Raw genomic sequence first — 22,779 nt, 5'->3', positions numbered from 1 at the left:
TGACCTCATCTAATACCAGACTAAGCTGTGATGGAGAGGCTTTCCTATTGTTGTAAAAATGCCATTTCCCATTGCTTTAGAAATCATAAAATTAAAAAGACAATACAATTTCCCTCAACCCACTGAGCATGACTACAAGCCATCAAGTCACAGTGGATGAACTGGCTTTCTGACATTTCATGGGTTTAGTATTTTTTTTAATATATATTCAATYGTAACTATGCAATTGTAAGACATGCCATGTTTGAAAAGTTTTGTGTTTTCAGATATTATTGTTTCAGCCCCAGTCTTCAGCCCCTTAGGTGATTAAATTYTTACACATCATGAGCTAGATTAAAAAAAAAAAAAAAAAGATAGAAACAATGGACCAAATGCAGGCCCTGATTTGACAGCACAAAGCAGCTGAACACTTCAGATATCAAACCCCTTAGACATCTTCCACTGTGGCTGAGGCATCACTGGAGCTCTGATCACTTTCTATATTCAGTGTCAAGCTCTTAGGAGGGAGAAAGACATCTGGAAGAAGGAAGACATGGCCACAACAGCCTTCACCCCTGGACTGGCTGAGGTGGCTGCCACCAAAGCCTTGGGTACGAGGCAGAAGACTTCTTCATCTTCTTTATCAGATTGCCTATGAATCGCAAGGGTAGCATTTGTCACTCCTCTGCATTAAACATATTTTACCTGAACAGTTCACACATGAAAATAATCAGCCAGTACCCAGAAGGATATATATAGCAGCCCAGACAGAAACATAGATTTTGAAAATTTCAAGTAAAAAGACGGGTGCTCAGTTCCACTCCCCACATGCAACTAATAAAACAAAAAATAACTCAGATGCCGTAGCACGTGACTGTGCCTAGAACAAAGTGGATGTTTATACTATTACAYGACAGCTCCGTTTCAGCTGTGGCTTTGGGGACTATAAGTCTCTGGAGCTTTAAAGCTGTTCTACCCCTCACCTCTGCACCATTTAATTCATCAGCTTCGGCTGTGGCTCTCTCTTCCAAAAGTGTACCATCTTGCTTGTAAAAGTGCTACACAGCCATAGCTAGAAGCAGAGAAAAGATGGGCTGAGGCTGCAGTTTCACCATTGCTTTATGCAGGTGTAAGTGGCAACTGATGCCCTCACTTCCTTCGGTCAGGTTCCCAGTGAGATCCTCTCCTTGGCCCAGCCTCTGGGTGCTGGTGTCAGCGGGAACGGCACACCAGGGAGGGTGCTCCTCCAGCCCTTCCTGGTGTCAGGGTAGACYCAGGTCACCTACGTTCATCTCGTTATTTACAAGATGAACCACATGAAACAAGTGGAGAGGCTGTTCACCTCTCATGTGCRGAAGGCAAGGGAATTGTGTGTTCGATCTGCTTTTATGTGTGTGGGGGCCTGTTTTGCAGCAGAGGCATTTTGTCTCTCTGAGCATTACAAGTCTTCAAGTGCTTCAGGCTCTAGCTAATCTTTTGCTAACATAGCTCTTGTGGGGTCACTCAAGTCACCCTTATAATGAAAGCCAACACTCCATCAAGGTCTTTGCATTAATTTCCAAAGGGAAGATTTGGCACATAGCAAAAAAAGCCTCAAAATATTAATTAAGCCACCTAATCAAGCTCTTTGGATTCATCTCCAAACGGAAAAATTTACCACATCACAAAAAAGCCGCAGAATAGTTGTAATAATAAAGCCACCTAACAACCAACAAGCTGTGTATTTCCAGAAGCAAATATTGCAGTATGTTCGAAAAGTGATAGCATCTCTACTAGAACTGTCAGTTATAGTTATATTTTACAACATTAAAAAAAAATCGACCCCTTTGACCTGCTCAACTAATCCACACAGATGTGTGAGAYCCTCCTAATCTGTACTAGATCTATGCATAATTTGCAATCTGAATCAGGTATCTTATGCCACTGCTCTCCTTAATACATTTCTTTCTTCATCAGTTTGTAAATTAAGATCTTCAATTAAATGCAAATTCTTTCCTATTGAGGAAGGCATTGGCCTTCTCTGATAAAATCATGGTGGCTAAAAGGCAGCTGCTAAACCCCAACAGCCTTTCCTGTCATCTCTACCATGAGGCCTTTCAGCTCCTCACTGAAAACTTGAGCTGGGCTCTCCCACCATTGGCTCTGATGCCTTCCAGGGCTGTGAAATACAAATCTGTGAAAGGAAATAGCAGCAGGTCTGAAAGGAAGMAAGGCAATAAGAAGCTGTTCTGAACTAGAAAAGAGTCACCTAAAGCAGATGTGAGGAAGATGTCTCCAGCCAGGCCAGTTGTGTGACATGCATCTCTTGACTCCATCACCCTGTACTCATGGAAAAACTGCTGAAAAAACATGAGAATTGCTACAGCTGGATGACAGTTAGCTACAATCCCAGCCACCCTTTCCACGGCTGAGCTTGACCTCGCAGGTGAATCGCTGCAGACTCAGTCCTGTTCTTCCCTCTCCCTAGAGACTGCATCCACCTTGCAGAGCGTGATGCTCCGTAACCATAAGGTTTGCCTGGCAGACACAAGGGTTTGTTATCAAGTTACAGATGTCTCAGTCAGGAGAAAAAGCAGCTTTTAAGTGTATTCAAAACCAATCCTGCCTTCAGGCCCTCTAGAGAGATAAACACAACGGAAAAAGGTGCTGCACTTGCTTCCCCAGCGCCTGCCGGCTCCGGTGGAAACCCGTTAAACCCCGTAACGTTYGTTATCCAGGAACCTTTCAGCAGAGGCACAGAGAAAAAGAAGGTTTCAGTGTAACTCTCTGCCACATTTTTTTCCCTGTGCTTCCACTAGAAGATTGTCAAATTTTCCTTAAAAGAAACCAGGTTGTTCGGTTTATTCAGTTGGAGAAAAAAGGCGTGCGTGGGAGGGAGAGACCTACGGCTGGATCTGCAGTGTGAGCTACTCCACTTCTTTCTCCYCAGCAGCAGGAATGACATGGCCACYGAGGGCAGACTTCGGGACGGGAAAGATTTCTCAACAGACAGACTTAGGCGGCCCGGCTCCGAGGGGGTGGGAATGGGGAAGCAGGGGAGTTTCGGCAGGCGAGAACAAAGCCAACTGCTATTTGTCTCGGCCTGAAGAAAGCTGGGAACATTTTAAAACCAAACAGGCAGTTATGACTCAGCTTCTCCTACTAAGAGTTTCCTGATAGCCACAAAGACATGTTTTTTATTTAAACCCAAAATGGCTCAGATGAGTGGGAAGCTGTGCGGCTCTTCGAGGCACAGATCTTTCCCTCCCTGCAGCCCTGGCAGGTAGCGTTCAGACTACTCACGCTCTCTCTCAAGAGWGGTTTAGATTTTCTCTGAGCTCTATTGATATTCCCTGGATGAGGTATGTGAAGCACATGAATATCAAACTATTGTTAATGTGCCATTTATTTCCTTCCAATTGCAAAAYGTTCCCAGAAACAGTATTTTTAAAAGAAGCAATTCAAGTGCTCCAGTAAAATGGAGGTAACGTTTAGATCTGCATGATTCTTTTCTTATAATGAATGTACTGAATTCATGTTGTCAATYTTTTGTTAATTGTTTGCAAACAAAACAGCAATTGCTTCTGCTTATTTCTAAGTACTCTCTGAAAAATAGCTAAAAAAAAGAACAAGCTAATCTTTGCATATATGTGAACTTCACACCTGTACCATCTGAACTGACCTCCATATGAGAGCAGAAACCTCCACATCAGAGCAAACTCCCTGGGAGTTCATGCATCGTGCTTCTGCTCTCATATAGATGAGATAAGACTCTGTTCTGGTATGCTTTTCTGAAAATATAGATGCCTTATAATTTTAACAAAATCTTTACAGAAACACTTAGCTATTTTAACAAATGTTCCTGCCTTTAAACTCATTTGCTATGAGTTTATGGAAAATTCAAGTGACAAAAACTCAAATAATGATAGCAAATTTTTTTGGAAATGTTTACAAACTATTTCTATGAAATATTTGCCCAGCCTTAGAACTAAAAAAAAAAAAATTGTCCTGGAATGTTATTTCAAATTCAGAAGCAAATTTTCATTCAGCYGCTTTGTAGTCTGTATTTCAGTGCCTAGAACATTATGAGTTCTTATTACTTGCCAACTATTTTCCTGAATATTTTTAAAAAGTGAATTTAGAATTGAATTCCTGATTTTCAATGTCTTCCCCATGTTCATTAGCCACAAAATTCTTATAACATTATCCCTTTCTTTGATCAGATCACAAACATAAGTAATGAAGGGAAACTAAATTATAACTGGTTTTAATATTATATGTTACACATAGATGTTTAAATTATGATTTGAAATGCATGCCTTGGCAGATAGCTCAAATCATCAGGAAGAAATGACATTCATTTGAATTATTTTCTGGCCAATATGTATATATACTTTTACACACATACATGCATGTATATATGCATGTTTATATGTATGGACATTTAAGAGGAACACTTCAGAAGTAGTGCTGGTCCTATCTTTTGCAGCACACGTTTGTATGCATCCTATTCTTTTCCTATTTTCTGAACAAGCTAAGAAATATATTTCTGTTTGACCTAGAATGTAATTTCCATATAGCAGTAGTTTGCCTAATTTATTAAAATACCGAAATCGCAAAAGTTTAAACGATGAAGTAATCAGCTCAGCTAATTTAACGTCTTGATCTCTGGCTTTATCCAAAACTTCTCACAATGTTTACAATTGTCTGCAAACATCAGATTAGATTTTGTTCTATTCAAATATTTTTTATCCTGTTTATTGCAATGAAGGAAAAAAAAAWTGGTCTTTAGGGACAGCTGAAAATGAGGAGGCAGATTATACAAATTGCTGCATGACATCAGGTCCCACTGAAACTACAGTGAGTCTGAAATGGCTCTGTACCTAGCGAAACACTTTTAGAAGTTTTCCACAGGGCAGAAGTACGTGGTCTTGCTGCATCGGGGCAGCTTCACGGACAGCTGCACTGTGGAAATGTTTCCTGTGGCTGAACTGCGTATGGCGTAGGCTCGGTTCGAGCAGACCTTCTCGGAGTCATTTTGGAAACTTCAACTTCACAGCTAAACTGAGGGAAAAGGGGCGGGGAGAGAGATACTGTTTTAGTAGTGTGAAGGCCTTGGAGTTTCCTTGAAAAGTGCTTAAAACAACTACCTAATGTCGTGTTAGTTGCTAGGAAATCAGGCAACAAATAGAAAGCTCAGGAAACATGTATTTGGTGGCTTTGCTTTCCTCTGGTTAAAATCTTAGTAGTCACTGAGGATTGTACACGGGATGATTTATAGACGTCTTTCCATATTACTGCCTGGCTGGCTAGCAGATGGTGTTCGTTAACTGAAGAAGAATCTCTACTCTCATAAATAATTACAGCTGAAGCAGTAATCTGTGGAAACCTCAGGGTTTTTGCAACGTTTTCAGATTTATTCAGGGATATGTTTCATGCGCACACTAGAAGATCCCTTCCACACAGCATAAAGTGAATTGGCAMTGCTCATGTAAAACCAGAGATAGGGAAATGAAAGGATTCACAGTTGTTCCATTTGTTGTGCTGGTACTGAAACATTTCGATCAACATTACCCGACTGTAGCTGTAAGGGGCATGTTGCAAGAACATTTGCCTTTACACCACTAACAGTGCATGAACCATAACTTGGATGTGATTCTGAATTTTTTTTGTTCTCTTGTATGGATTTACTGTGGGGAATAAGATCCCCTGAAGTAGTGGGTAATTTTTGTGATGAGCGGTTACATAGAAGAGTAAAAATTAAAGTGTGAAATGTTTTTCCCCCTTACAACTTTTTTAACCACTTCTATAGCTTTGATAATTATTATTTCATCAGCCTTTTGAATTCTGGTCATTTTCCTCAGCAGATTCCAGTCTGATACCACTAAGATGGATATTAAATGAAAAAAAAAAAAAAAAGAAAAAAAAAAAACACATCTACTGGGACCCAGACACTTAAACCCAAATGCAGAAGTTGAATCCTCTGAGATCTTAACTGGTCACATGTCCCTTTTCAGCTGCAGGTGTTCAGTGATTTAAAACAAAAAGATTAGGACATGCTTTAGCTCTCACACATTGATCAAACTGTTCAGCCACAAGCGCTTTAAGAAAATTTTGGCCTTTATTCCTAAGTTTATAGGTTTTCTCAGCTTACTAAAGAAACAGAAATGGGTTCACCTTCACCTCTTGTAGAGAAAACGTCCATGTTTTCAATAGCCAGACTGCAATACAAAAAGCCAGCTCTGAAGACACGCGACACCCACAACTCCTAACAGCTGCTCGGGACTTCAAAAGATCCKGCCCTGTGCACTTCAGACGTAATGTGACAAAAAGACAGTGAAAATGAATGGTTGTGTTTGAAAACTGAATTCATGATGATTTGTCCAAGGCTGCACAAGAAATCAGCAGCCGAGTTAGGCTTCAGGCTTAGGAAATCCTTTGTCTCAGCTCCCTGAATGACTGCAACGCTATAATCTGCTTGAGCAGGGGGCTGCATCTCCAGAGGTCCCTTGCAACCTCAGCCATTCTGTGATTCTGTAATCCTAATGCATGCCTGGCATTTATCAGCAATGAATGATTTCTCCATCTTAATGGAATAACCACTTCCGTTATGTACCTCTGAAGGACTAAGAAACTTTTTTCACTGTCTTTCTGTCATACATGCTTAAAAAGCCTAGTCTTTGGTTATTGTGTGGTGTGCTTTCTCCACTCCCTGCCCATCAATCACGGCTCCCCAGGGAAATCCACAAAAAGAAGATGATGGTGAAGGAGAACAGCAATGCTTTGGGGCTACATTATTCTTTTCTCAGCAATGTGCTTTGCTTCTTTTTCAAGGGGGAAATTAGTATGTGTCACAGAATACCAGACACAGTTCTGATTATGCTGAGAGGAGCAAATTTAATTTGTAAGCTGTATTCCCAATCATGCAGCCTAATGATTAAGCTTTCAAAGAAATGCAGAGATGTATATTTAAAGCTGCCAGCTCCCACATGCACATTGCTTAATAAGGTAAGTGACGGGTCTAGGAAATATGTGTCTTCTCAGATAGTGACAGTTGTCACTGGTGTAATTTTGCACTGAGAGACCTTTGGCCTTTTGGCCTCCTGTTTTTTTTTTCTTTTTTTTTAAGGAAGCAATTCAATTGGCATGCCATCTTTGCAAAATCCAGGCTGTTACCAAGAGTTGTTCTTTCTTAAAGGGCCACAATATTATCAAAAATATCTTTGTAGCGAAGTTTCTAATAAACAATAGAAGTGGAATGAGCACCTTGCAGGTTCAAGCTTCCCTCTGGTAAATAAGAYTGCTGAGGCTTTGGCTGAAGAAGAAAACCTTAGTGATATAACCAAATCAAATTTAAATCTAGACTAGTAAAGAAAGCCCCTTAGGTGGATACTGTTATTTCAGAACCAAACTCACTTTTAAATTGTATTCTTTGCACTATTGCTTTGTATCCAAGTTAAAATGATATAAGACACTGCCAAGCAGAAATAAAAGCATTCTCCCAAGATGAGTTAGCATCTGGGAGTTTTCTGGGAAAGTCTGAACACTGGGTTTCGYTGGGAAATTTATACACTGCTCAGCAACAGTGGATCAGATGCAAATTCAAAACACTTCAGATTTGTGCCCCGTGCAGCAGCTGGGGCTCTATGTGTCGGTGAGCAGTGAGGTGAGCTTCTGGCTGCTTCTGATCATCTCAGAGCTTCCAGCAAAGCTGCCAGACGGAGTGTCTGAACTGAGTTGTATCAGATACATGGTGGCAAATCTAAACACAGCTCTCTTTTATCACCACAGCAAGTGGATGYATACATATCTCCAAGACAGCTCCACAGCTGCCAGTTAAGGTGAAGAATAGCCTGAGAAATAGTTCACAGGAGCTTGAACTCTGGAGTGCACACATTTGTTAGCTGAGCAGAAGTCTCTTCCCTCCACAATATATACAGCTTGTTATTTTCACGTCAGGTGAGATGTTAACAGACCCAAGCTTGAATTCCCATAGAGACAAGACCTGAATGCTTCACTCAGAAACACCCAGCTCAAAGCCTGCATCTCCTGCTGAGTTCCCCTGTGCTAGGGGAATTCCTCATCTGAGCTCTTTTCATGCATTTAAAAGACTTTCAGAAGGGAGAAGCTAATACGGCACACCGACCACAGCAACAGGTCTAATTTTATCCAGCCTAGGGCAATGGTATATACCCACAAACTGTAACCACTACGAATAGGACGGACCCCCATATTTGTGCATGACAAATCGAGAGAAAAAAGGAAGTGCTTGCAAAATACAGAAGGAAGATGTCTGTGGTCAGCTCCGAAGGAATTTGCACTCGCGTTACAGACAGGCACGAGCTGCAGCTGCGATGTGCAGAGCCCACAGCGACATTCCCCGGGAGCCAGCCCTATTTGCACCCCCAGACCCTGCTCTGCTGCTCAGACACAGCCTGACACAGGGGGTGTGAGGCCGAAGTCTGCAGCCCAGGAGCTAACGGAGGGCAGTGCTGGCTGACAGAGGAGCGTGTGCGTCAGTGCCAGAAAGGAGTGCAGGGGTGGGGGAGAGTCAGGGAGTCCAGGAAACGTGGTGGGCGGAGAGTGGAGGGAAAGTGCAAGACTGCTTACCAAGCAGGCAGATTTCAGAAAGCTTTCAGAGCTTTAGAAAAGCAAGTTAACCCAGAACCATGGCTACTGTATAGAGCTGACGTCATCTGGCTCCSCGCATAAAAGCCTCCACTTCTTCTTCTTTTGTGCAGCCCCGGGATGACATCACCTCGAAGCACAAGGACGTACCTTTGTGCTGCAGCACTTCCCCTGCTGGCTCCTGCCACACAGCTCCCTCTTCCCGCATATGCCCCTCTTTTGCCCAGAAATGCTCCCTGACCTCTGCTGAATGCAAAACAACACTGTCTAGCCGGAGAGAGCCCTTTGGGAACCCGTGAATGCCGGCAGTCTGTGGCAGTGCGAAGGAGCTCCTATGCAAACAGCGTGTAGCAAGCCGTACACCTCAGCAACCCACGCTGGGGCCTCTGCAGCCGATTTCAGCTGCTTTACAATGCTGTCAAAGCTGAATGGTGTGCACTGATTAGACAGAGATGGCAACTGTGGCTATTTAATTATTTTCAAGGTCGGATCCTCTTTGATGGCATGTACAATAGCATACAATTTAATCTTGTTACAGTGCAATATTGCCATTAAATAATTGGAGTGAAAAAGTTGCATTTGTAGCCTTACTTCAGAAGGAACTGCAGGTATAGTTTGCAGTTGTACAGTCATTAACAGATTTGTTTATAGCTGGCATGCATGCTTGCCTATTTAATGAGGCCTGTGACTGTTTTTGTGACACACAAGCACAAGAGAAAAAAAACACCTGCAGCACGTCTTCGCCAGTGTTATTTCATGCAGAGAAAGGAGGGAGAGAGGAGGGGGTTTGGAAGTGAATGCACTGCCCAAGAACGCAAGGACCGCAAAAACAACTAGAGAGAAGCTTGCACAGAGAACACAGGCCTACAGGAACTGTGGGCAAAATGAGGGTTGAGTGTCTCCCTTTAGAAGTCCCAAGGCACCCAAGGGTTCCCCTGTAACTGAGTACACCTCCTTTTCAGTGCAGAAATTCTGCAGACACCCCTCATCACTGCACTGAAGGAAACTACTGCAGCAGGTGAAACAGTGCTCAGCCAGCCTGAGAACTTCTTAGGTGTGTGTGTGTGCAGACATATCCCCTGGAAAAGTCTTTGAGGAATTATGCAGAAATGTGATGTATTCAGAGGTATAATGAGTTATTTCTATTTAGCCATAGCTGTGACATAAGCTGGGGCTCCACTACAAGTTCAGAGAAAAAGGAAACACAATTTCCCAGAGAAAATCTGGTTAGCTTACCATTAACATGCCACAGCATCTGGAACCCACTTCTAGCGTTCAGTCCATCTGAGTAAAACACCACATGGAGGCTGGTTCCTGTGGTGTTCCCTGCCGGAGGAAGAGACTGTCCACAAAAAGTGCCTATCAGGTTGGAGTGTGCATCAGGCCCATCATAGAGCTGAAAAGAAATAAAAAATATCCCAGTGAATAAAAAGCAGCTCCACAATTCTGAAGGTTTTGTAAACGATGTCAAAGAAAAAGCTGTAAGGCTTCTCACACTGGCCACCTTTCCACAGCAAAATGAGCTACGGGAAGCATGGTGAGATTTGGATGAAACGATAACCAAATGTAACTGCAAAATGTCTTTAAACCTGGCTGCACGCTGTGCACAGTAGGAAGGTTTTACTGATTCTGTTTTGGTGTCTTTTGGGGGTTGCTGGGGAAGAAGATAAAAGGCAAACAGCAATGAACTGAAATGGAAAGAAAAAGAGGATGTCATGGGTCCAATCTGACCACGCATCTAACACGTGCTAACTGCCTCCAAACCGCTTGGTGCTAACTCACGTTGCACCTTCATTTCTTTAGGGCCACACTCAGGAGATTTTGAACACACCAAAGTAGTGTTAGAGGAAAGAGGAGTCAAGTGTCACAAGAGGCTCCCAGAGTTGTGAGGACAAACTGAGAACAAAGCAAAGTGAACCCTCAAAATCTGCAAGGCAAACTTCTCGTGCATTTATTTATTGTCCTATCTTATGACAGTGTTCTGATTTGGAGGAGTGGCCTCTATCATGATTTCTGAATTTTTGTACTTAGATTTGATCTCATATTCTATGTGACAGTATTTTGACAGTCAGGGTGTTGACAGATGTAGCCAGCCTGAAAATCTTTCTATTCCCTAACATGGATGAGAAAGCTACCATCCCACTCTTAAAGCTGATCTAAAAAAAAGGAACAAATAAAATGGTAAGGAAATATTGCTGTATTATAAATCTTTAATTCTGAAGTTGATCATGTACTCATATTTAAATGAAAATACTATATACGTGTTTTGACTGGTTAATAGTGGATGCCCAGAGCTTTTGAATCTCTTTACATCAGTTGTCTCCGAACATGCTTAAAGGGTGTTTCAAAATCTAGTTTTGTGACTTGTTTCAAATGCAGTAAATCATACTGAATATGTTCTTTGTCTATGTTCTTCATAAAATATCCCAATACTCAGTATCATTGGGGGGAAGGGGAAGGAGAGGAATGTATCATTTTGCATATCTGGTAAAAATCAGACATTTTAGCTAAACTGCATTTGCCTTAAGATCTTAGATTGCCAGTTATTGTGCAGTTTGCTTTATTATTTCTGCTTTTGTTACTATGATTCTCAAAGTTTAGAAAAACAACAACCCTCATGCTTTTTTATCACTTTGCCCCAGGTCATCTGATCTCTCTCACAAAACATATCTTTCTAAAACAATCCAGCAAACTTCTGGCACAGAAACCCTGTCTGAACACTGAATTTTTTGCATGTTCAATTTCAGAGTTTCAACAGAAACTTTTCTCTGTTCTGAAGCCATCACCATAAAATTCTCTCCATGCAAAGTATCAAATCTATGATCTCTAGAAAACAGCCAAGGTTTGTTTATCTTTGCTCTCCATTCAAAGCTCTTTTCCAAATACCTCTGATTCCACTAAGAATTCGCCTACAATGAACATTCATAGTATGGAAGTACTACATTACAGAAAACATTGATTAACCATGCTAGCTATAAATTTTTGCGTGTTTTCTAGCAGACTCATATATGGTAATGAATGAGTAATTAAACCCTCAGCTTTTCTGTTCAAGCTATTGGTCCTGCAGAACTTACAGAAAACCTGTTGTTCATTTAAGATGTAGTTGGGGGCAAGAAAGCTACTCAGGTGGTTGAAAATTCTCAAGTAGTCAGTCAAGCTTGTATATCTTCTGACTCTGAAGTTCTAACTACATGAAATGCCCAGAGCATAAGAAATGTATTGGAAGAAGAGAACGATTGCTCCCTTCGTATAATTTCACTAGGTGAAATCAGAAAATCTTGAAAGTTTCCAACTTCATACCCATCCCTGGTGGTTCTAGAAAAGCCTTGACTTGAGGGGTGTGATAATAAATATGAAATTATGGTAAAGGTTAGGTGTTAAGAAGGTTGACATCCCTCTGTAATCTTTCCAAATGTAAAGCTTGAAGTATTGCCCCATGGGCAGATGAAGTGTCCCCTTCCCAGCAGCACAGCTGTGACCTTCCTGGCCAGGCTGAGAGCTTTACGCATTGGCTCATGGCTTAGGCTCAGCAGAATGAAATAAAGTCAGCTCCAATTAGATTTGTTAATAGTACTACTTCCTACAACAGCTTTGTGGTATACGCTACTCATATTTCTGTGGCTTCAAGCCATGGAAATCTTACACCAGAAAAATATGAATGAGGAAGACTGAATCAATGTGGAGACCATGAATCTGTGCTCTGCATGAGGTGCAAATTCTGTGTTAAGACACGTATTCAACAATTAACTGTTAGGTTTAGTGACTGCAGATCAAAAAAAAAAAAAACTGAGGAACCTCAGAATAAATCATACCCAGCAACTTCAAAATCAAAACAAAAAATAAGCTTCATGAATCTTCTGTAATTTTGATTCATCAACGGAGTGTTATTTTTATCTAAGACAGCAAACGTCACATTTCTATGTAATTTCCCCTGAAAGCAGTCCGTCAGTTTTTCAAGATACAAATAACGGTTACTATAGCAATCACTTCATGCAGTATTGCCCTGTCGTTCTGGGTTCAGACTGGCGGTTCACAGGAAATTCAAGTGCTTGGCCAGCTGTAACTCATTGAGAGAGGCTGGCCTACAGCAGCTAGAATTACAGTGGTTTTTTTCAAGCTGTCTTTCACTTAGAAATGAAGGGAACAGCTGTGTGTTTTCACAGAGCATTTTGAACTTCTAAAAACGTGTTTTGCTCTCATATAAATATGGGCAAGTGAAACTGAAGCTGAATGCAGATCTAATGAGCCACAGTTTCTCTTCTGTTTCTAGGATACATTTCTCATTTAAGGGCCTGCTTTGTCAGCTGGGCTATCCCAAACTGCTGAAAATGGAGGAAAAGTTTTTCCTTCATTCAGGGCCATACTGACTCTAAGAACTGGGAATTTTTTTTATCTCTGTTCTGTTCTTTCTAGGACCCTTTTCCAGGTATTCGTTGGGAAGAATGTGCATGCTCCCTTTCTGGATAGATACTCATTTCATAATTTATTCATTTGTTCAGAACTTTTAGCATCCATCAGAAATTCTGAGGACTTCATAATGATTTTGGCAGGTAACGCTACAGGCAAAAAAATGCTAACAGCTGCAGCACGTTTTAAGATCCTTAGCATGGCAAAAAAAMCTCCACCCTTTAGCTGAAACAGCTTTGTATGAGAGTAAGCCCCTTCCCTACGGTGGATACTGACAATTCCCATTTTATAAACATTAACTCTATTATCGGTTATCATTATTTCATTATCAATAATTACACCAATTGTTATCTCAATTTGAATTTTGATAGAAATCGGTTGTAGTCTGAAAGGCCTTCTTACAGAGCCCTGCARCGAGAGCCCCGTCTGCGTTAGCAGCGTGCCGGGAAGGAGCCGCTGCCTGGCGCAGGGCAGGTGCCTGCAGGCGTCCCCCCCGGCGCTGCAGGGCTCTAGGGGCTTCCTCCAGCGGGTACTCTGCCRTGTAACAGCAGCGGGAAACCCGTCACAGGCTGGTTCTGACCGATCTGGATGCTAGAGCCAGYCATTACAGGTTTCTGAGCAGCTCCTCCTGAACGAGTAGCTTTCTGAAAAGAAAGCACCCATAGCACCGCGGCAGACCGGTCACCAGAAATGGTGCCAAACCCAGGCAACATAATCATCATCCAAATAGCGGGGTGAATTCCAGAGTGAAATCTACATTATTTGATACCTCAGGAATTAGCTCGGATAAAAATAATCCATTTCCAAGCAACACACTTCCTTCTAGAAGAAATAGGGTGCAATCTTCAGAACCTGCAGGTCTCTCAGTGAGACAGAAAATTAATAATAACGCTCCAGGATGTGGCACTTTGCACCAACTTAGCACCACAGCAACACAGCTCTCGCAGAAAAAGAAGGCAGCTGAAGAGTTTCTGTGATTTACTGAGTGGAGCCTTCTTATTTCTGCACAAACAGGAGAGCAAAGTAGGTTATGTCCGTGCTCCCGTGATAGGAAGGGGTTGCAGTCACCCATAGAAGAAAGCCTCCCTGACAACTCCTCCTAAACAAGGCTTTCATGTGATTATTTAAATACATTTATGGCGGAGAAGACCCTTTGCTCTGACCACCACCAGCTTTTCCAGTGAAACAAGGTAGACTTCAGGATCTCAGTTCAGGAGCTAATCCAGAGGTGCCTGGGAAGGGGCTGAGGTGCCGTGGCTTGAGCACGGATCGATGTTCCTTACCGTCGCCAAGGCCTCGCAGCTGCCCTCCCAAACGTCCCCCTCTGCACCGYGGGCACCGAGGTGACATCCCTCAGTGGTCTCCCCCTCCCGTTTGCCTCTCCTTCCCTCTCTTCCCTTTTCTTTAACGGAGGCAGACGTCCCCCCCACCCCCTTGCTCACCGCGGTCGGCCCCTTGCAGCGGCCCTCTGCGCCCAGAGCCCGGTGGGCGGGCGGGCRCCCACGCCTGCCCGTGGGCCACCCGGGCACCCGCTGCAGGCAGCCCCTCAGCCGGCGGGGAGTTACGGACACAGCAGAGCAGGGCGCCGGAGGGGCCCCGGGCGGCTGAGTTCACCGCCGCTGGGCGATCGCGGGCCGGAGCTGCGGGCCGCCTCCTCCACTCCACGCAATGCCGCCTCTCCTTCGCCAATTTAACCATTTTCTTCTGCAATACAGCAGAAGTTGAAATTGTGCCTCACTAGACATATATCATACCGGATAATCTCTCTGGGATTTAACTAACATATGGAAATGTATACATGTCTAGTTTTTAATAAGAAGAATTGTATCTGAGTCTATGTTTTGTCTCGTAACCTGACCCTGAAATACTCAGAGCCCTTTGAAAGTGTCAAGCGAAATTAAATTGCACATTGGGCCGCAGTGACATATTTTTGAAAGAAGTGTTTCTCTCTTACATTACTTAGTTTATTACCTTCTCAAAGAAAACAATAAGAWTTTCTAACAAATTTCTAGCAAATCTGCTCATCTTTATCTTTCTAGGAAGGATACATTTCTGTCATACATGAAAATATTCTTTAGCAAGGCTATGAATTTACCATACGTCTAAGAAATACAGTTGTATCTTTGAATAAAGCTGTAGAACTGTTTAAGATGCAGCCGTAGGAAACAACTGCCATTTAGGAACAGAGTGCCCAGGAGACCTTAGCAAGCAARTCCAAACCCTGCAATCACAACTGCATTTGTTCAGCACGGTATTTTAAATCCTCGGGCCTATATCAGGCATGCTGGTGGGGGAGTGGAGGGGGCACATAGCGCTGGAAAACCCAGGCGAGCTGTGTGTCCCAACTCATGGCTTCGCCAGCCAGGACCCACTGGGCCACCAGCAACTGGCACTGTCAGAGGCCACCAAGGGCAAGATCTGCTCTGGGGATGCTCCTAMTCAAGCAAGTCTGCATCCYAGAGAGCTATGGTCTCTGAAGAGCAGTGCAGCTTCATCTTGGCAARTGAAGATGGGGGAAAAAAAAGAAATATTCCTGCCTATTAGGCTGTCAAGAAAACAAAACTGCCTGCCCATGGGCACAGCAGAAAGAGGGTGGACAAGACCTCCTTCAGAGTCTGCTGTGGTAGCCTCCAGCTCTTTTGAAGGCCTCCCTTTGAGGAGGAGAAGCTTTGCCTGGTTCAGCTGGGATTTCTCCTCCTCTCCATTGTGGTGCTTGTGCTGAGTGRGATAAGTCTCTTCATTGCACAGATAGCTCCACATACGCCTGCCAAGCTGTCCAGCACAATTTTGCAAGACAAAGGCTGAACAGAGAAGAAAAGAACCCCAACTGGAACCAGATGACTCCCAAACTCCCTTTCCCTAGCGAGGGGCATGCACACTGCCATCCACTTCATACACTCATGTTTCACAGTCACATCATTGTACAGAGATTTTTCCTGAAGGTACAGGCAAAATCACATTGCTCTGAGCTGGCAGGCTGAGGGAAACACGGACTGCCTGGCACTCTGACTCATCTGTGTGTCTGACAGCGGAGCCTCTGCTCCTTGCCTGAGTCACTCGTGCTACTTGTCATCTGAGGTTTCTGCAGGGATCATGCAACCCTTTCACCACCAACAAATTTTATGCCATCTTGAGGGTTTTTTTCATGGGCAGTTCAAAATCTGCTTGTAAGAACCTTGCAGATAGCAAAACCAAAGTGCACTTCAATTCTGGCAATGCAGGCAAATGGGAAAACAGAAAATCTTTCTGAGCCCTTAGCCAGTCTTCCCTAGGGTGGAAGTGTCTTTGGTCTGACACTCTCCTTTTCCAGTGCATCCATTTCACTCAATGAAAATCTGTGCAAGAGCTATGATTTCCCTGTGACGCCTGCCACAGAAACCCAAGGAGAATTATCACTTTTATCCTTATAGTCCTACTCTAAAGAACTTCTTGTGGAGACTTGTAAACCCTTGAAGAAATTCAAGGACGGGCTGGCCTGCTGCCAGTTTGCATGCTAATGCGTTAATGGATACCACTGCAGTCTGGCCAACAGGCTGTAATTTGATGTCTGTGTGCAGAACCTGGATGGGTATATTTAATATATCATCTGCTTCCCCAGGGTGAAGTACTAGCAGTGACATTTGGCGAATCAATGTATGGCCATAAGCAAAGCCATTCTCTGTGCTTGGAGAATTCCTGCAGCACTTTAAAAAAGCACAGACATGTAAAATGTTACAATGTTAATCTCCTAATATAGTTTAATCACATTTACTAGTTACAAGCACAGAAGAGAGCAAAACTAGAAACAAGGAAAGCTTTTTCTACTATGATAAGCTAAAACGAGGATCACCAGCCAAGGGCAAGCAACAATTTTCTAATGCACTATTCCCTGATGGAGAAAAAGGATATTATGGCACATCCCTGGAATGCTACTGTGGTTAAAAAAAAAAAAAAAGAGAGAGAAAAAAAAGCACATATCCTGTTACCACCAGAAGGAAATGAAACAGTACTTAAGAGCAGATGCCATATGAATTATTGTACTCATTTGATAACATCTATATAYGAGTGCAATGATATTTTAACCATCTTGAACCTAATTGCTGAAAGACTCTGGACTACTTAAGTATATTGGTAGTAAGCAAGCAAGTGATTTATTCCAAAGAGTAATTCTGCCCTGCACTGGAGCAGAAGGAAGACCACTGTGGTTGCTGACTGCAGATCAGGCCATCAGTCGTCTCCATAAAAATGTACTTCTGCACTATCCACATGCATTAGAATGTCATTTCTTACAACTGTATTTCCATCCTTGCCACTAGACATTAGTCATACATACTTCCCTGGCCAACGGGTGTGAGACTCAGACAGGGAGTTCTGAAGCTTGTCTTGCTGCACAGCAACATCTTACTGTCTGCTTATCAGGCCAGTGGCTTCTTGCAAAGGATTAGGCAAGGTCTTCCCTATGCATGTTAAAAGCAGACACTAAACTTACTGGACTTCAAGGAAAGGTTATGCTTTGTGAGTATAAAAACAAAGAGGGAGCTTTTTGCTGAAGGACAGAAAGATTAGTTGTTTTCAAATAATATTTTTCTTGGATAAGAAAGGGGTAAATTTCAATCCTACTGCAAGATTCTAATCATAAGGGCAATAACATAATGTTCTCTTTACTTATAAAATAGCTTTGCCTCTGTGGATACTATGCTCTGTCACGGTAAGTAAGAAGACAATTCATCACAAAAGATGGGAGGTTAAATATATGCTTATTCAGCTATCAACCTGGTGAGTTTAGAGGAAAGAATAACATTTCTATGTCTCTGACTGCAGTGTCTCACTAACTACAGTTTGATGGCTCCTCTAGAAAGACTAATGGTACGTTACTAAGCCAAGCCACAACACACAATATAATCTAAAGACCATCCAGTCTAATTATAGTTAGTGCAGTATCACTTGGAAACAGTCWGCTATTCGATATGCCTCGTATCATATCATTACAACTTCTGTACATGTCCTTATCACAAGCAGCCGATCTCATGTTCTTGAAACTTTGCTGAAACTCTCTGCAAAATACCAGGCATCCTGTGAGTCTTGCTAGCAATGAGCCAACATCCTCTGACAGACCATGAAACACTACACACTGCTCATTTGTTGAGAAAGTGCTCACATAAGATTCATGCTAGACTGCCTTGACAAAAATCTGCAGTTTTGCCTCCCTCCCACACTGCCCCACTTTGTTACTGGAACCTATATGCAATGGCATAAAATTGCCACTGAGTCAGAAGCGTAGGGCTTCCTTCCTTCCTACTTGGCATAGGTATGAATAGATGCATGTGCTGCAAAATGATGGAGAAGCAGGGCCTGCCCAGAAGTTACTCAGGCCTCCCTGCTAGGAGAAAATGCTGTGCACCCCAGGTAACACCAGCCTGCTGCTGCAAAGGGCAGACTGGTTCACAAGAAGCATCCTGTGAGCAAAGAAGAAAAAAAAATAGGTAATGCAATGTGTGGCTGACTTCTCATTATACARTTGTGATTGCATTTTGATCTGGGACAGCCATATATTGGGCATCTGAGTATCTTGTTCAATATCCTGTATTTGAAACACACTATTTGCTGTAAGTGACAACAGTATCACTGGCAACCACTAGGAATACCTGTGTGTAGGAATTTCTGGTTTTGTCATTATTCTACATCTTTAAATTCTGACTCACATGTGAACTAAGCCAGGGAGCAAATAGCAAAGCTGAATATTTTCTGTGTGTATCAGACTGAATTAGTCATAAGGCAGAATACACTTCTCATATACTGCATGTGGGTTTGGGTTGGAAGCAGAAGTCATAATTAAACACAAAAGTCAAGAACAGGCCCTTTTCCAGTGCAGAGATTGGGCCCAAACCCGCAGTGCCTGGGCCAGGCCCAGCAGTACATGTGAATGCAGCTTGCCCACTTTAGTTCTCCCCACCCTACCACAGACACCACGCTTTCCCCTTCAGAATTCAGAAAGGTTTCCAAAAAATCAGAGCTCTAGTTTGAGGCATTTATAATGTTGTAAAAATATTTTCACGTGCATCAAATCTCTCTCTCCACTGACTTTTAAAAGCAGCTCTGTTCTTCATTTTGTTCTGCAACTACGGCATTTCTTGGTTGTACTCTTGGCTCAGCTAGGTCACATCTCTGCTGTAACATTTCAGATGACACCTTGTCTTTAACGCACATCTCTTTCCCTTACTCCCTCTGTTACCTCCACTGTGATCATAAACTAATCCCACCTAACCACTAGCCCTTTTCTTTCCCATCCCCAGCCTCCCAGCAAGTAGCAGCAAATACTGCCACCAAACCTGTTCTGGTTGCCCCAGAGCGCCAGGGCAGGGAGAGAGCAAGAGGGACAGGGACAGGAGAGCACCAAAGCCCAAGGGGATGAGAAAAGCGAGACCTGAAAGCCCCTGTGGACAAGAGTGCCTGTTCCACCCTGCCTGTGACAGCAGCACAYGGAGCCACGTGGAAACGGCCTGAGCAGCAACTTCGCATTTCCTCCAAGAAAATGGTRAAGGGCTCTGGCATGTGGCCCGTGCACCACCCACTTGGACTACACTGAACATGACTATACCTCTGTTTTCTCAGTATTATACTCAGCCAGAGCATCACAACTTTCCCTTTTTAAGCCTCTTTACCATAAAAGAATCTCAAAATGACAAAAAGTAATTTTATCTCAGCTGAACGGCTGTGCCTTTTTTTTTTTATCATCAACTTTTTTCCCATTTTGCAGTGGAGTCAGATTCCACATGGACAGAAAAGTCCCAAATATCTGCACTTTGCTTAGACAGTGAACTGCAGACTTGTTCCAGATGATTCCCCCTCTCCCCTACACCACTGGGCACTCCACACCCTTGCCAAGATGTTCTCCTTTCGCAAGACGCAGGGTGGGAGCAGACACTGTTCCGTTCCTTGGCCCATTCAACCTTGTTCTCTTTTTTTACACTATGGCACATATTTGTGCAGCGTGTAACAACAAAATGAGAACATCTTTTCCAAGTGGTATTTCTTAATGGCATTTGGAGAAAGACTTTCAAGTAATGTGACATGAATTGCAAATTAAAGCCTCCTTAACACACTTCCATGACTCTCTTTTTCCCTTGCATTTTCCTCTTTGTACCTCTTTCAATCTKTATTTTCTTTGACTGCAAGCAAGGAGAAATTGTTAAAACAAAGAGTGCAAGTACTTTGCTACTCCCCTTCTCCCTCCCTCCCTGTGATATGTTTTATTTCTGTTCTTCTAAGTGCTTTGGACTAGGTCCTTGCCTCTGGCATTATTCCTCCATCCTTGACTTTCACCTAGAATAGAGTCTTCTGGCAAGTCCCTTGCTCCTTACTGGCTGGCTACTGTGTGCAAGGCCCCTGCCCTTCACGGATCAAGGCATCTTACACGTCTTAGGACTAGCACTGGCCTCTCCATTTGGCTCCAATGTTTCCTTTTCAGCCTCCTCACAAAAACAATCCAGGGTTTAAGCACCTTCTGTTAGTTCTCAGTACAGTGCTCTCTTGTTAATTTCTTTGCATGTCTATTCTTTCTTTCTATTCCTGGCCCCAGCAGAAGAAAGCTGGAAGGACACCACTTTTACCAGTTTATTACCCATCTTTGAGCTGTGAAAGCTGGCATGGTAAGGAGGTAGGGGGAGCAAAGGAGGACATCAGGAGGGAACATAYAGCCCAACACCAGGCCTACTGCTCCACTTTCTGCAAGACTGGCCCAGAGTGTGAACGTCCAGAAACATGGGCACTATTCCAYAGCCCTCTCCTTGGCTGTAAGTAGCTGTGATACTGCCCTGAATTTCAGTTCCTCTTGTGCAAAAGCTAAATAGAGCACAGGGGCTGTGTGCAGGCATCCTGTACAAGGGTGAGGTTTGAAGGCTGGATTAATTCAGCAAAACAGCAAAATGGTAGGCAGAAGCATATAACCCRCAGCGCTGCAGTGATCAGGACTGCACTGTACTTCCCACTTTGAAAACTGGAAAACTGAGAGAAAGTTTTTTTTTCAGTTGTCCTAGAATTAAAATTTTTGAGGAAACAAAAATAATAGATATTTGGCTTTAGGTTGACTGGATTATTTTATTTGGCTAGAAGTGTYTCATTTTGTTTGTGGTAAGTTCAGTGTCCCTTAAATCCTTTCAGAGAAGCAGATTAATTATGAAAAGGAAAATATCAACAGGAGACACAGCGATGCTTCATTAAAAATAGTAGAAATGAAACATTTTAAAGTTTCTAAACATTCCCTGCTTCTTTTCAGATAAAAATCAAGAACTAAACATCTGGCCTCATTGCCTTGGTGACTTTGAAACTGAACATCTCCCACTTACTAATCTCAGGATTTATTCTGCTTCTGTCTAACTAAGGCTTCTTTACATGAAGTTGAAGTCATGTCATCTAACTTCAACCATAAAAGCCAGTACATCTGATCTAAGGTAGTATTTAGGCTCTCTGTAGCAAATACAGGCACCTGCAAAGTGATTCATCCCCTTATTGTAGGCATCTGCCTTCAGGTAGGATGAATTACTCACTGGCAGTGCTTGCATCCATACTGACTGCAAAGAAAGAGGGACAAATCATTTGGACTAAACGCCTGACTTTTAATGTTTAGGTAAGGTGAATTCCTCTTTGTGCTTTCTCATTGTTTTCCTTTCCTCAGAAAGAAATGATTCTTCTTGTGTCTAGAATCTGGGTACATACCTTTAGGTAGTCAAGGCCACAGTCAGATCCACTTTCTACATCAAAGGCTGTGAAGATATAGTTGAGTGTGTTCCCCTTTGTAGTTTGGATGGTCCAGTTGCAGTGTTCATTTAATGGGTAATTATTTGGATAATTTAAACTTTCCAAGATGCCATGGCTACGATTAACAGTCAGTACTTCATGGCAAACTGAAAAAAAAGATGATAGTAAATTATATTTGTGCAGTGCATCTTATATTAAGATCTCAAAAAATTACTAATTAAAGCTACTGATACCATTACAAGAAAAGAAATATTTATATTCATATATTATAGAAATCAGGCAGAAAGAGAATTGCAACGTATCGAAGGATACATAGGACACATTGTAAGCAAAATCCAGACTTTCTGTAACTTGATCTTTCCATTCTAGTATATCCTTCTTCTCCTACCCTGACAGACTCATCAGCCAGTTATTTTATTGTAGTATATACTCTTTTTTTCCTGTTTTCTTTGATTTTAAATACATGGTTATTCTAGAAACATGTTTTTTTTTTTTAATTAATAACAGAAATGTGGTGTATGATCTGCCTTCCTCCATCATTTTTAAATATTTTTTAAACAATTTCCAAGGTGGGGGGGGGCTCACCAAAGATTGCCTACTGGATAAGAAAAAAATAATCCCCAGCTAAAACAACAAATGGAAAGTATACTGCTTATATTGGATGTTCTAGCTCCAGGAATTGGAAGTGAGCATGAAATCCTTTAAGGAGAAGCCATAGTTTTCCTTGTGAGTCATCCGGTATCATCCTAGCAGAAGAACTGGACATACACCTGGGATAATGAGAGCTTTCCTTAAACTGCAGAGAAAAATCAAAAAGAAACTACACTAGATAAAGGGTGAATCAACAACTATGACACTARGTCAGTGACTCTCATTTTCCTGAGTCTGATTTCATTAAAGGCAGAAAATGCTAATACAGGTAATTCCTCATCTGCAGACAGCAYACAGGCCGTACCAGGGAGCAGCCCAGACTAACGCACGGAGGAGTGGGCAGGAGGCAGCGAGCAGGCCAGGACGCTGTCTTGTACAGCARATCTGCAGTGTTTGAAC

At 42.6% G+C, this 22,779-nt stretch overlaps 1 protein-coding gene across 1 annotated transcript in view; it reads right to left on the bottom strand.

Moving 5' to 3' along the window:
- CUBN (cubilin) overlaps positions 1-22,779 on the bottom strand; it is a 143,555-nt gene that overhangs the window by 81,463 nt on the left and 39,313 nt on the right. The window contains exons 27-28 of the mRNA XM_085309431.1: positions 21,688-21,875; positions 9,823-9,982 (exon numbers count right to left, since the gene is read on the bottom strand). Coding sequence (XP_085165557.1) covers positions 9,823-9,982; positions 21,688-21,875 — 348 coding nt within the window. The remainder of the gene's footprint in view (positions 1-9,822; positions 9,983-21,687; positions 21,876-22,779) is intronic.

This window comes from Rhea americana, unplaced genomic scaffold (genome assembly GCF_003343005.1).
Source record: "Rhea americana isolate MKP2758 unplaced genomic scaffold, rheAme1 scaffold_298, whole genome shotgun sequence".
In the NCBI taxonomy this organism is placed as follows: domain Eukaryota; kingdom Metazoa; phylum Chordata; class Aves; order Rheiformes; family Rheidae; genus Rhea; species Rhea americana.
This window is presented reverse-complemented; position numbering and strand designations above follow the sequence as displayed.